At 43.4% G+C, this 15550-nt stretch overlaps 1 protein-coding gene across 2 annotated transcripts in view; it reads right to left on the bottom strand.

Moving 5' to 3' along the window:
• Nucleotides 1-15550, bottom strand: part of PPP6R2 (protein phosphatase 6 regulatory subunit 2) — an 891343-nt gene that overhangs the window by 255015 nt on the left and 620778 nt on the right. For both annotated transcript variants that reach the window (XM_069229423.1, XM_069229422.1), the window contains exon 21: nucleotides 3670-3758. In XM_069229423.1, coding sequence (XP_069085524.1) covers nucleotides 3670-3758 — 89 coding nt within the window. The remainder of the gene's footprint in view (nucleotides 1-3669; nucleotides 3759-15550) is intronic.

Raw genomic sequence — 15550 nt, 5'->3', positions numbered from 1 at the left:
TTGGTAACGACTAGTGAGTCAGGTCGCATTTTCCCCCGATGTAAATAGAGTCGGATGGAGATTACTTGCACTTCTTGTCGACCTTGGGAGTGATGATCCCAGCTCAAGCAGGGTCTATGAAAATATCCCCTATATGCCATAGCATACTTTTAAGCATAGGGAGATACTGGTTTGCCCTATGTGTTGTAGAGAGTCTTGAAAAGGAAATCATCATTCAGAGGCTCTTTATGTAGTTGAATGCTATGGTATTTAGCAGCCTTCCCAATAATCACCTGATACAATGTGGAGTCATCAGGGGAGAAGGTCTAGCAGGGTATAAATCAGAATCAGTGTCCCCTTGAGGGTCAATGACACATGGCATCCAAGGAGCAGGAGTCGGGTGTGGTACCATATGTATCATCCTCTGTCCCATGCCCAACTAAAATAGAGTGTGGGGACCCTTGAGGTGTGATATACAAGGGATCACTCAGAGTATGGTGGAGAGGGTGAAGGGAGAGGTGGGAGAGGTGGAGGTGGTGGAGAAGAAGGTGAAGGAGGTGGTAAAGAGCTGGTGGCCCTGTCCGATTTCTTCTTTTTCAATGGCACCAGCAGATCAATGGCTTTACTGAAGGAAAGTTGGTGCTTGGATGATGGTGGAGTGGTGACCAAAGGTTTGGTCAGAAAGCGCCCCGCTTGAGGCTGTATGTGGATTTGCATCTGGGGGGCATCGTGTTTCTCCTACAGGCTTTGGAGCCGAGATTAATTTGTGTTTTGGTGCCCAAGTGGTCGGTGCCGAAGATGGAGCAATGGAAGGGTGCGTCGGTGTTGAAGTGGTTGACTTTGAGGATTTCGGCTGATGTTTTGGCACCGAGCCCGCGGGTGGGGCGTCCAAATAAATTTTTCGGTGCCGACCACGGCCTGCTGGCAGTGTAGCCCGGGAGACATTTGTTCAATGGAAACTTAATATTTTTTGGGTTAAGAAACAGGGACTTCTGTACGCTTGGTACTTTGTCCCAATGAAACATCCTGCCTCTTGAGGTCGATTTCAAGCTCAGGGTCAGAGCCCTGAATGGAGAACGCCTCTTCCTCCACCAGAGAGGCCTCGGGAGTTCTTGTTCCTCTTCCTTGACATCGTGGGGGCCAAAGATGACGGGAGTTTCCTCGATGTCTCTCCTTTGTATTTCTTTTTGACATGCCCAGAGGTCTCGGATAGCCTTCTTAGACAGAAAGGAGCAGCAGGCCTTCTTCCTGTGATCCATAGACAAACACAGGTTGCAGACTGGATGGAAATTGGTCTGGGGATATTTGGCATGGCAGTTCAGGCAGGGCATTCTCTGATGAAGTCTGAGGTGATGGAAATGTAGTCACCCAAGGGCGAGGCTCGAAGAGCTTCTGATAAAGCGTGTCGACCCAACAAGCAATAGTTTTCAGAAAGTCAATACGCAAGATGGGTTAAGCATTCAAAAACAATACCGGTGAGGGTGAAGCGCAACCCAAAAGAAGCCTGAAACAGTCTTGACCCGGAGTGCAGGCACACATGACCAAACCAGACTACAGAAACAAAATCTAATAATGGAGTCAATGGCCATACGCATCATCACTAAGAGGAATCGTCCACGTGACTCAAAAGGCTTCTTTGGAAAAAAAAAACCGATGTGCACACATCCAGATCCAACACTAGATGGCAGGAGTATGAAAAACATTTAGAACATGTGAATTTACAGCCACATATGCCATCAAACAGATAGTTAGAAATACTATACGGAGGGATATTATTGAAATTAGGTTGGAATAATTTATTTAAAAACAATTGTATGCAGAATGCAACAAGGATGGCATAGTTATAATCTTGTATATTCATAATGCAAGACAACAGATTTCTTTCCAAAGGGCTGCATGAGTGAGACATGGCATTAATCAATATGGAGTGGTTTAATTTAATCTATGTGGTCATATGGCAAATATTTGTAACCACTAAATGTATTAAGTAAAGTGAGGTTTGATGATTACATAGATACATTATTTTTATATCTGTTTTTCAAACAGAATAATGTTTTCAGTGTGATACTTATTACCGCCCTGAAAAAGTTCCTTTGAAAAGAAAATGAAAATGCTGGCAGTTTTTTTTCTGTGAGATGATCACAGACATTAGTTGACAATACAGTGGAGACTCCCACCTGTGGGGTAATTACCCCAGATCTGCCCCGGGGAGTGGAGCCTACTAGATGTCAGGGAGTTAAAAAAAAATAGAGGGGTGGGGGCTGCCTAGACGTTTTAAAAAATGTACAGGTTGGATAGGTTTCCCTAGGTGTCAGCTGAACTAGGGTCCAAAATCTAGAGCTGCCCACACTGGAAAAATGTGCTACTTGCATGTTGCATTTTGGGCTGTTTCCTGTCACAGGCACTAGGTCTACCCACACAAGTGAGGGGCTGTTTATATCGGGAGACTTGTAGGAGCATAGAATCGTAGAACATTTGTTATTACCAATTGGATTTCGCTGCATTTGTGCCTTTCAAATGTAAGCCAGTGTATAAGAAATATGACATTTTGAAAAATACCCTCCTAATCATATGCTGGTACGGGGTACCCACAAATTCAGAAATGTAGAAATAAGCACTGCTCCTAAACTCTATATCTTGTGCCGATTTCAGAAATACATAAGTTTCCTTGATAACCATTTTTCACTCTGCCTATTTCGCTATACGAACTAGTCTATACTCAGTACTTACTGAAAATATATTGTATGGTGCAGCTTAGTTGTTTGCTCTGGGTATCTCGGGTTCTTGGTGAACTTTCAAACCCCATATACATCTCCGCAACTAGAAGTGTCTAACGGACGTAATGGTATGTTGCTTTTGTAAATCGGACATTGTGACAAAAAGTTACAAATGAAAATGTTGACACAAATGCCTGTTTTTAACTACTTGTTTTCAATATTTCTTTATTTCAAGAGTTATTTTCCTTATGACAACCTTGAAGGATCTACACATATTACCCCTTGCTGAATTCAGAAGTATGTCTCCTTTTCAGAAATCTATAGCTTTTCTGGTTCACCCATGGGTTTCAGAGCACCAAAAATAGGGAAAATAAGCTACCTCTTATAAAAATCCCTAAACTGTGGTACAAAATTAGTTGTTTTTTTTTCTATTCAGCTCTGCATGTTCCTGAAAGCTGGGAAGATGGTGACTTTAATAAAGCAAACGGTTTATGGATGCCATTTTTAGGGAAAAAGAAGAGACTTATCTGAAGCACTTCCCCCTATTAAAAATAAAAATAAAAAAAATGTTTGCTATATTTTGCCTATTTTCACGGGACCCTTCAAGGGACTCCACAAACCCTGGGCACCTTTAGAATCCCCATGATGTTAGGAAAACAGGACACAAATTTAGCATGGATAGCTCGTGTGGACAAAAAGTTATAGAGCCCTAAGCGTTAACTACCCCAAATAGCCCCCCCAAAAAAAGACTTAGCACTGGGGGTGGAAGGCCTGGCACCAAAAGTGTTATCTTGCTTAGAGTACAATCTAAAACATATTAGATAAATAAAATAAATAATAAGTCAGGTTTGTGAGAAACTGTAAAAATGTTCTAATTTCTAAAAAGGTAATCTATGCCTTACCTGACTTTGCCCCCGTCCCACCCAACAGTTCAACTAATGCAACTATCTTGTTTCTCATTGTTCATACTTACAGGTCTTGTCCTGAATTTGCTTAGGAGGTGGCTCTGAATCACTACTTTCTGTATCAACAGGCGAACTGCAACGAGGGCCAGACTCAGAGCTGAAAAAGAGAAGAGTTCCATGTGATGGCATGCCCAAATAATGCCCTAGGACTCTCAAAAAATTCACATGATGCAATGGGCTTCAACTACATAGTATTCTATAGATGGGTTTTCTCGCTGACCAGATGCGCTAGATTTCTCAAGTCTGGCTGTCATAGACCTTCCTCTTCGCCTTTCAACATTGCCAAGTCAAGAAATATGCTAAGGTCCTCTTTCCTTGGAGGGGTAGGCTGGCCTTTACAGTATACATCCATGTAATTTGCCCAACAAGTGTCTCAGGCTTTCTTCTGATCCCTGTTAATGAGGGATGAGAGAAAACTATGGACAGGGAATGGTTGAGAATTTGGTATGAAAGATGGAAACTCCAGATTCTAAACATCTTGGAAGGGATAACTTTCAGACCAATGTGACAAAAAAGACATTCCAGAGCAAACTGTTCTGCGCATGAAAGTCAACTTTTCCATTTTTGGAGCAAACCCATGAGCAACCAGTGAAGGACCAGAAGGATAGGCATTGGGAATTCATCAGTAGGGATGGCAGACACCTAAGAGCACAAGTATCACCTGCTGCTCTTAGATTTCACCTTATTACACAATGTAATCGTAACAGGGTCACAGCACAACACAAGGGTTGTAACATCTCATAGCTGGGTTACAGAATAGTGCTATTTGCCCGCAGCATATTTTGACGATTTATCATGTTGTCAAACTTACATCAACATACAGAGGATATTCTGGTCCTCTCAAAACTGAAAATAATAATAAAATTCACTGACTAGCGAATGACAGCACGGACTTTCTATGAATAAATTGAGCCACCACTAAGTTTCTGGTGTGGTTAAAATAGGAGCATCACCCAAATATCTTGCTGCAAATAAGGAACCACGAGTTCTATTCAATACTGTATTCTCTTGTAGTCTAGAGAAAAGAAAGATAATGGAGCACACAATATATTTAGGTATAGCGGTCAATTATAGCCTGTGAAAAAAATGATTCACATGAGTGATGAGGGTGTACGTTCTCCTATCATAGTATACATAACAATATTTTATATAAAACAAATTTTATCCAAAAACAACACGATATAAAGTAGGAACGGAGCATAAACAATAATGCAATGAAGATGCACCACAATTGCATCCACCACTGAAAACACTGTATATTACAATTGAGATAGTCCAATTTAAAGAGGAAAGGGACCAAAAGATGTATACTTCGGCCCAAAAACTGAGGCTCCAGCCGACACGTGTTTCATCCTGATATGGACTTTTTCAAGGCTTATTCACCAATACTGTTAAAAGTCCAAACAATATCCATGACTTATCAAATAGGTCCACTAACAAGGAATGTTCTCAAAAGGCCCAATCAGGCTTCCTTAATTGTGCGAATATATTTTCCAAGTCTTTGGCGAGGGGACTGATATATAGTGTTGTTCACAAGCACCCCATAAGAACGACAGCCACAAATAATTTGTTCGTATATCTGTGTGATAGCAGTCTCCCTCCTAGGATGGGAGTCGTAAACATGCGTCCTATTTCGCTTCACCAGTAATATACGTCATTCTCTTGTAGTCCCCAAATTAAATTTAATGTGGCAATCAAGAAGTGTTCCCTTAGCGAGCACCAGAAGGGCCCCCTTGGCTCCAAGCAGATGCATGGATCAAGTCCAAAGTTTGCTGTAAAGTACGTAAGACCGGTTAGGGTGAAGGACCAAAGTATCCGTAGAAATTAGCACCACATTATGCTTCAAACAAGACCAACTGGAAGCAAGCCTCTGGGTCACCTTCATTCACAAAAACATTACTAGCATTTAATGTTATAAGTCACTGAAACCGTCCTGTCTACTTGTATCAGTACACCATTTAACACAATATGGTCTTGCACTTCAACTTTCTCTGAAAGTGGCCAAAGAGGAAGAAAATGAAGGAATATGAATATATCAAAACTCCGCACTAAGAAGGGGCAGCCACTGCCCCTGACAGCATGTACTTTCTGCAGGATGGCACACTGTGTTGCTACCAGCCACATAACACATGTACAGGACAGACAGCAATTGGTGAACGTGCTTGAGGGCTCTGGACAGACTCAACATGCTCCTTTGGTCCAGCTCCTGCAGTCGAGTTCTCTCAGACAACAGATTACATTTCCGATTTACCACCACTGCCTTAGCTTGTTTGCTCTCTTCCATTTTCTGTATTGTAGAAGGACTGACCTTCTAGATGGTAATCTGGTCAAGTCTACAAAACACCACCTGCTCCTTGGACAATATGAGCTAGTCCAACAGAAGTACAACATGGCTTGTCTGACAAAGTACTGATCTACCACAGGCTGAAAGTGCCTTGAATTTGTAATGATTAGTGGGATAAAAAGGTACTCTTCACTTACTGGGCTGAGCTCATTAAATCTCTGCATGCTTTTAAATTGTCCTTTTGCACCACACATGAACTCCCACTCACTGAGTGGTATAACAAGCATGGGTGTCAGATGGATAAGTTCTGAACAAACATGCTGGTATATGAAAATATGGTTGAGCTAGTCAAATCCACGTTTCAGTCATTGAAACTCAGTACTAACTCCCCTTTACTCCCACGTCCCCCCCCCCCCCACCCAAAGGTTCCACGTGATCAATATCACCACGGAACATGGTATTTCTCTATGTGGCCAAAACCATTAATCTCCGCTAGTCAATTCATGAATCAGAGTACAAGTTACTCACCTTCAGGAACGCTCTTTCTGGAAGATACTCTATCTAATCGCAGATTCCTCACCTTTAGAATATGCCCAAGTGCATCTGGACGATTTAGAGAGCTGTGCGGCTATGCATTCACTTTGTTCCGATGAAGTCTCATATAACCCCTACCCCCTGTGTGCCGATTTCAGTTTCTTTCTGAACTCAGTCTACACCTTTCAATGCGGAGTCCAACTATAATCAGAGGTACCAGTGTGCTGATCTCTAGCTTGGAACCCATAGAGATAAAAAGAGACCAGTCCATAGAATGGGGAAGTAGGAGTAGAGTAAGGAATGCACAGTTAGATGAGTATCCACCAAAAGGAACATACCCAAAGGTACGTAACCAGTTCTTCTGATGGATGCTTCTCACTGCAGAATACTCACTTTTAGAATAAATACCAAAGCAGTACCTCCTAAGGTCGTGGTTTGTGGAACGGCTCAGACCAAAACACCCTACAGCACTAAACAGTTAAAATGCTTGGCTGTTAAAGCAGTCAAGCTTCACAACTGTGTGCACCCATGCCCTTGTTGCGACCTGACAGATGTCAATGACAGGCACTCCATGTGTCAGCGCAGCATTAGGAGCCATGGCTCTGATTGAATGGGCCTTTAAACCTCCAGAGGCTACTTCTTGAACAGTGCACAGTAGGCCTTGATACAGAGGTTTACCTACCTTGAAAAAGTCCTTTTCTACACTGACCTGCCTTTCTTTCCCCTCAGAGAACCCCACAAAGAGCTGATGCAACAGTCTTTGGTGTGATCGATGAAAAAGTTTAAAGCTCTTTTAGGGTTCAGCTGATGGAATTTCTTCCCCTCTTTCGAGTGGCAAGGTGGGGCAAAGAACGTTTGAAGAGTGATGGGTTGCTCAATGCGAAAAGAAGTAGCCACTTTAGGTAAAAAGGCTGCTTATATCCTCAGCACCACTTTGGGGAAAAAGGTGCTGAGTGGAAGGTGCACTATGAGTGCTAGTTCACTCACATGACAAGCCGAAGTCACTATGACCTGAAACACCATGTTCAGAGTCAGGAGGCTTAGTAGGCAACTGTGAAGGGTTTGAATGGGGTGCAAATGAAGAAAATGAGGACCAAAATAATATCCCACGGAGGCATCACAAAGGGTTTAGAGGTGAATCAAACCTCTCAGAAATCTCATCACAACAGGTGATTTGAACAAGGATGGTTGATTCGGTAAATGTAAAAGGGCCAGCAAATGCCCTTTACTGACGCCCACAGCAAGTCCTTGTTGGGTGAGGGATAAAACAAATAACAAGACATCCGACACCTTAGCCTGTAACGGGTCAGGCCTGTGGTTGTCAGAGCAGGCTACAAGTTGTCCTAGCCCCTGGCATAGACCGACTTTGCAAAAGGGTGCCATGCAGCAAGGATGCCATTCACAACCTTGGAAGGAAGGTTGAATGTAATCAACTGCCGCTAAACAGTATATGCACATGGAGCTGTAGATTGCATAGGCTTCTGTACAAAGCCCTGCCTTGTTGCAAAAGGAGATCCTCTGGAAGCTGTAGTCTGATTGGAGGACGGATGCTCATGTCCAGACCTTCTGTGTACCACTCTCCTTGCCCAACCTGAAAATACTAGGAAGAAGGGGGCCCCCCGTTCCTGATCTTCAGACCTCTGGGCATCAGAGGCATCAGCTGAAAAGTGAACAGGAGTCCAGTGCTCTACTCTATCCAGAATGCATCTCTGAGAGAGAGCCTTCTTAGAAACTTCAGCGAACCATTGTTTTGACTTTGAACATTCTTGGCGGTGGCAAAAAGATCTAGACAAGTTTCTCCTCATTGCTGGAAGACGTTCTATCCCATCTGAAGGTATAACAGCTGTTCATGATCCACCAGGCACCTCCAGCTGAGTTAGTCTGCCCTGCCATTCAAAAATTCTGCTAGGTGGTTCAAACAAGAAAATGCCTGGTACTCCAGCCAGCTCCAAAGATGACCTGCCTCCTGGCACAGGAAGCACGCCCCCACTCCGTCTTGCTTGTTGCAGTACCACATTGTTCTGTGTAGTCCTTGAGGACCTGGACCAGACTCATTTTGATGAACAGCCACGCGACTGGAGCTCTGGAGTTGGATTGACTGCAGCTTCAACCGGTCGATGTAAAAATGTCTCTCCGCGATAGACCAGAGTTCACTAATCTCCACCTCTCCCAGATGAACTTCCCTTTCGAGCATTAACACATCTTTCACCACTATCAGCTATGGGTTGGCTAGGGAGAGTTGGCTGCACGTCCAACTGCAGTTGAACAGCCACTGCAGATCTTTTGCAGTCCCCTCCAAAATCAGAATGGAATCTGACTGGTTACCCTGGTGCTTGGCCCTCTGGGACGTCAGGTTCCATTGCAGAGTTTGTATTAGCCACCTGGCATAGTCAGTAAGCAGGATGCACGATGCCTAGAGACTAAGAAACCTCAGAGTCACTCTCACAGAGGCTGAAACATAAGGATCATATACTTGTGGTGGTGTGAAGGCCCAAAAGTGCAACCTATCCAGGATGGCTCCATTGCAGAGCAGCATCTGTTCAAGTCAGGCAACTTCTGTACATTGATCATTAACACCAAATATGTCAGGATGGTCACAGTCATCAGGAGTGGTCTATGACTAACAATGGTGAGCCAACATTCTAACACCCAGTCATTGAGATAAGGGAACTCTGGAACCCCCAAGCTCTGAAGATGTGCTGTGACCACTGCCATCACCTTCGCAAACATCCGAGGGCCAATGGTGAGGCTGAAGGGGAGGACGGCAAATTGCAAATACTCCTGATCCACTGCAAGTAGCACCAGTGAGGCTGCAGGAAGGGTACATGGAAGAAGGTATCCTGCAAATCCAGAGCCACAATCCAGACAGAACTTGGGCCAGCATGAGTTTCTTGAATGTGTCCCTCCACAAAACAGGATAAAGGCTTCAATCCTTCTTCGGCACGAAGAAATAGTGGGAGTACCAACCAGTCCATATTTCCTCACCTGGGACATCTCTAGGACTCCTTTGTTCAAATAAGCCTGCATTTCCTGGACCACGGTGTTCCACAGAAAGACATTCTGATGTGGACTGAAGATGAGGCAGGTCGAAAAGGAATGGGAGGGCACAGCCCAGTTGAATCATCTGGAGCACCCATCTGTCAGATTTGAAAGTCTGCCATCTTTGGAGGAAATGTCTGATCCTGCTTCCAACAGGGGCCACTAAGGGCAAACTAAAGCAGTTTAGAGGCTGATGTCGAAGGGGAGAGGGGACTGGGGTGTCTGATATGCTTGGTGGCCTGGACATGGCCTGCCTGGTCCACATCTCGGACAGGACTGGGGTACCTGTTGCTGGGACAGAGGACATTATCATGAGTGGTATACCAACCCTCTGGCATAGCCTAAAAAAGGGCAAAACTGCTGACTATACTGTCTCACAGAGGTAGAAAAGCCTAATGAATGTGCAGTTGGCCTAGCTTTCTTTGAAACGTTACAAAGCTAAATCTACCTTTTTGCTGGACAGGAAAGACCCATTGAATAGCATGTCAATTTATGTTTGTTTGCCATTATGCCAGTCAGGCAAACACAAGTATATGTTATTTTAAAATTCCAGGAGAAATACCTTCGGTTTTTTAGAAAAAGAAACAAACATAAAAAGAAACAAGTAGATAAAAACAACACTGCACTAAAAACAATAATTCAAGTGTATTCTAGCTTTCAATTCTAATATGTTAAAGTGCAATTATATAATATTCCAAAGGGAACACTATTTAACCTGACACCTCTATTCCCTGGTTTCTAATGCAGTATTTAAAATTAATCAGTTGGCCATGTTAGACTACTCGCCCATCCCAACAGATTTGTTGTCAATGTTAAAAAATTTTTTTTAAAAAAAATCCCAATTTATAACATACTACTAAATTTTCCTATTTAATTTTTTTTACATGCAAACAATTCATTACCTTTCCAACTCTGCAGCAGTCTAAAAATTGGGAGTGATAGTTCTCTTTCCTGCTTTTTATTTTTATTTTTTTTAAACGTGCAAAATACAATCAACTGCAATAAAGTCAGAGAAGCAATTTTACCAAAAGAGCAAGTTGAGTAGAATTATGCAACCTTAGCTATTTTCATCTTCCATATTAAATATATAGAAACATGTCCAATATATGATTGTCATCATCCAACATCTGATGTTCCTGTCCTGTATAATGACATGTCCATTAACAAGGCTTGCACAGCCCAAAAGAAGCCTGTAAATCTTATTCCAGCACACCACTAGAGCTATCTGCACTGCTCAAGCAGTCAGAAGTGTCCAGTCCAGACCGAATTATGAGCCACATGTACGAAACACAGGTTTTGCGACTCGCAAATTGCGAGTCGCAAAACCTTATGTTCAACAATGTCAATGACACTGTTTGCAATTCATAAGGGGGTCGCAAATGAATATTCATGAGGTAGCTCGCAATTTGCGACCCCCTTGGGAATGGCCACCCCCTCACAGGGATGGTGGCCTGCTGGAGACAGCAGACCACCATGTTTGTGACTGCTTTTAAATAAAGCAGTTTTTTTAAAACAATGTAGGAAAACAAGATGCATTTCAAACACAAAAAAATTAAAAAATGTTTTTACTGGCAAAATACCGTTTGCAAATGGGTTAGCACCAGTTTGACACTGGTGCTAACTGCGATTGTTTTGCGACCGCATTCGCGGTCACAAAACAATCATACATGGGACTGCGACTCGCAATTATGAAGGGAATACCCCTCCTTAATTGCGGCTTGCAAACCCTTTTTGCTATTCGGTAAATAGTTTACCGAATCGCAAAAATGGGTCTAACATCCCAAAGTGCATTTTGCACGTCGCAAACAGCCCGATTCGCTGTTTGCGACGTGCAAAATGCTATGTACATGTGGCCCTATGTATTTTGCAGCATCCTGGCCATCCTGGATGGTTTGAGCCAAACCGACTCAAAATTCCTGGAGGAGTGCTGGTAAGTTCTCGCCAACCATGTCCCATAAAGCATGGGTATATATCCCCAGCAGCCAGCTAGCATTGACTGAACGGAGGGCTTCTGACTGGCCAAGGAAAACATCTACTGTTTTAATGTCTCAACATGTTTTGGCTTTCAGCAGGAGACATGGGGATAGAACTAGAACTCACCCTACTGGTGGAATCTCGAGCCACAAAACTCTCAGTAAGGCAGGTTCGCCTGGCGCCGGCCTCTGGCCGGCCGTGGCGTCTAACAACCTTCTGTTCACAGGTGGCCAGATGGCACCAGCTGCTCAAAAGGGTATCAAGACAGGGTTCATTAAATGGAAGTAATGGTTCTGACAAAGATTTTCCCAGCTGTAAATCCTCTGTTACCATATTGGTTTCGACTTCTATAGTTGGCAGTTGCACATCCAATACCTCCGCACACATACTATTACCACGGCAAAGGAGAGACACCCTTCTGTTTGTGGTCCAGGGGGAGAACAAAACCCAATGTTAGGGGAAGCATCCAACCCACTGGCCGCCTGCAAGTCCATATAAAAACTGTCATCATCATAATGTGGATGAAAATAATTTCCTTCTTCACCATTGTCCTTTCCAAAGGCTAGTTGGCTCTTATCAGAGTCCGACCGGAAAAGTTGTTGGAGCTCTGGGGTGCTATTCGGATGTATAAGGATGCTTGTTTCTGTCAAGCCAGACTGGGGCTGGATGCACTGACTCTCAATCGTGGTCAGGGTAGAGACAGATTTTACTGAGTCAGAAAGGACTAGGGGAATGTAATTATCTTTCATCATCAGTGCTGATGTTACAGGCACACAAGTGGATTTTGTTGCAAGAATGGAAATTAGCCTGGGGTTGGAGTAGAACCCAAAGTGTTTCTGGAGGCACGATGGCATAGAGGGCAGAACAGCCAGTGGTAAGCCGACTGGAGGCCTCCATGGATCCTTGGGTTCGAAAGTGCAGCAGAGGGTGCCAGAAGGGTAACAAATGAGCAACACAAAAGGATAATGGCTAGAGTGCTGATCCTTTTCAAACACTCACCCCCAGTCCCAGATCTGGGTTTAATCCATCGTTCTTTTGCTCACCATGCCACACTGGGGGGTGAGCGTTTGAAACTTTTCAACACTCCGTCCATCATTTTATTTTGTTTTGTGATGCTGCCTTGTGTGCCTAAGAGACTAGGGCATACCTAGACATGGGTATTTTGCTTGCTGCACCGCTGGATTCAAGCTAGCCTGGCTGATGAAGGGTGATACCCTGAAACCCGTCCCAGGATGCTTGTTTCCTGTCCAGGGAGGACCTGGCCTGGCAGTTCAGGCTGGACTGCTCCCACAGAGAACAGGGTCAAGACTGATTTGCACATGGCTGGGTCCAAACTGGGGTGACGTTGCAAGCAAAATAACGATGGATTAACCCCAGGTCTGTGACTGGGGGTGAGTGTTTGAATTTTGTTTTGTGATGTTGCCTAACTTAAATTCGCAACATAGCCCTCCTAAATGACTGATGTTGCAACACTGTCAATTGACCTGGAAACTCTGAGTGCATTGGGATCGTTGTGGAATTCGGTCCTCCGTGGGGGACCAAGATAAAGTCCACAAGGCATATTGACATCTTCACGACTTCTGAAGCTGATAGTGGTTGGACTGAGATGAACCCTGCTTCGCTTTCTTGGGCTTCCACTTTGACTTGCCGAAAGACTTGGACCTCAACAAAGACGTGTTTCAGGAATGGAGCTATAAGCAGGAACAGGTGAATGCAACTGACTTCAAGCGGGACTTCCAAGGCTTCTGTCAGTGTTCGGTGATGTGCAGGTTAATTTTCCCGGACCACCTTCGGATCCATAAGGGTGCACACTTTGCAAGACTTGGAGTCATGCCCTGAACTCAAACACTAGAAGCACACCTTGTGCGGCTCTGTCATGGACATCTGTATGTGTCAGTCCCTACAAGGTTTAACCTGTGTAGTTTTAGTCTCCCTTGCACACTGGTAAAAAGAATTTGTAGAGAAAAAAATAAAACTTTTCAGGTGACAAGGAAAAAGTTGGAAGTAAGCTCTGAGTATAAAGGTGGAAAGAAAGGAACTGACACCAACACACGAGTGGCACGTATATGCAATATCACCACCACGTCCAGGGTGGAACTAAGACGACATGGAGCCACACAGCGCAACCTATTTGAGATATTTTCAGGGTGAGGAATACCTGGTTAGAAGTATCCATCAAAAGGGCTGCACAAGAACTGCTGGCATTAGGCCTAAGGACTGAAAGGAGGGTGAGGCTGCTTTGCCACAACACTGCTTGAGCTCTGCCAACATTTTAGTGCTTTCTCACTATAAAACATCATATACAACCGAGTTAAAGAAAGAACGTCTGGGTGAAGATTTCATCAGGCAAAAGTATACCTTCAACAGCAAGAGTCCTTGGGATCTAGACTAAAGTATTGACTTAAGAGGAAAGGAAAGTGATATGCAGCAGGTGTTATTTTTCTGGTTATGTCAGAGCTGTAACTTCAAACTGTCTGATGACTTAGCATCGCAAGGTGCCAGACTGGCTAAGATTTTAGCACTAACCAAACTGATATGGAGCAGCTTGGACAACTGAAACAGGGTGTGGTACAACCATATCTACTGTTAAAGATCGACCAGGAAGATATCAATTTGCATAACACCATCAAGGTAAGTAAATGTTGAATTAGATTCCCTTATGGGTACTTACATTATTGTGCAAGTTAATATCTTGAAGATTATATAGTTCCTGGTCAAGACATTTGAATTTGATATTTAGACATACAACTATTTAAAAAAAAAAAAAAAAAAAAGCATGTCTCCTCCCACATGTCTCAAGTAAGTCATATACTAACTCACCTTATATACAAATTATATTACCCCTTTCAACTAGAACCCACATGTTCTAGATTTAGGTTTCCAGCATTCTGTAATACCAAAGATTCTTACATGGTTGACAGATCTTAATTTCGAGTTCCAATGAAAGGCAACCAAAACATGTACATCTATTTGACCCGACTACTGAACTGAGGCTAGTCTAGGGAAAGGTAGTATACAAGATTAGCACAGGAGTCCATATCTGTTGCAAATGCATGCAACTAAGAACATTTTGAATAGCGACTAACATAGGCAACACCACAGATCAGAAAAGAGACATACAAAGAAACGAAAGAGACAAGTATCCATGTAAACTCTGCAAAGAGACAACAAGGTGGGAAAAAGCTGCAGCTGCTATATTGTGCAATAATTGGGACCAGCATCCTATGATAGTTGACGTTAGGGAGAGGACATCTATGATTCGAAGACATTCATTAAAGAGTTTGAAACTTACTACCCAAATAATCACTGGTAGCATGAGGTCATAAGAGTAAAGCGCTGAGGAGGCCACATACATGCAGTCACCTGTAAAAGATTTGTAGTGAATCCTAGTTTGTTTTAATGGGATACAGGAGTTAGCTTAGCCTTTGGCTTGCAGACTCGTGCCCCCGTCACTCAGTGACTTTTACCCTACTTAGCTTCCTCTGTTTTAGCGCATATATTTGATTAACTCTTTTAAGATAGCAGCCTTGTTTTTAGTTAGGCCCATGTTTTAGTTTGCGTTATCAGTGCCACCGCACTAAGGCGTCAATATCAAGCAACAAAGATAAACAAACTGCAGGTGTTCACTTGAGGTACTTTCCCTCTTCACGCTTTCGAGGGAATTGTTTATATAAATCACGTCAGGGGTCCAACAGATCTGTATAAGTACTCCTTACTTACAGGGAGATTCCGACCAGATGCCATCACTGCTATCGATGCTGCACATTATCTTGACGCTGACCCAGTCTTTGTGTCCCCACGGAGTCTGAGCTACAGACCTCATTCCAAGGTAACAAGGGTTGGGGGCTCTTCTCATGGACATGGCATTGGCAGATTTGGTTTAACATACCTAGTGCTCCTTTAGGTTAGAGGTTAGGCCTATCATAGGCCTAACATGCTAGGGTATTAGGACATATTTAACATCTCATGTCTTCATGTTATTGCAAGATGGTGGGGGTCTTTGTAATAATGATTTGTCTTTACCATTCTGTTTCTTGCACTGTTCATTATTCTAATCG

The sequence above is a fragment of the Pleurodeles waltl genome, chromosome 4_1 (genome assembly GCF_031143425.1).
Source record: "Pleurodeles waltl isolate 20211129_DDA chromosome 4_1, aPleWal1.hap1.20221129, whole genome shotgun sequence".
In the NCBI taxonomy this organism is placed as follows: domain Eukaryota; kingdom Metazoa; phylum Chordata; class Amphibia; order Caudata; family Salamandridae; genus Pleurodeles; species Pleurodeles waltl.
This window is presented reverse-complemented; position numbering and strand designations above follow the sequence as displayed.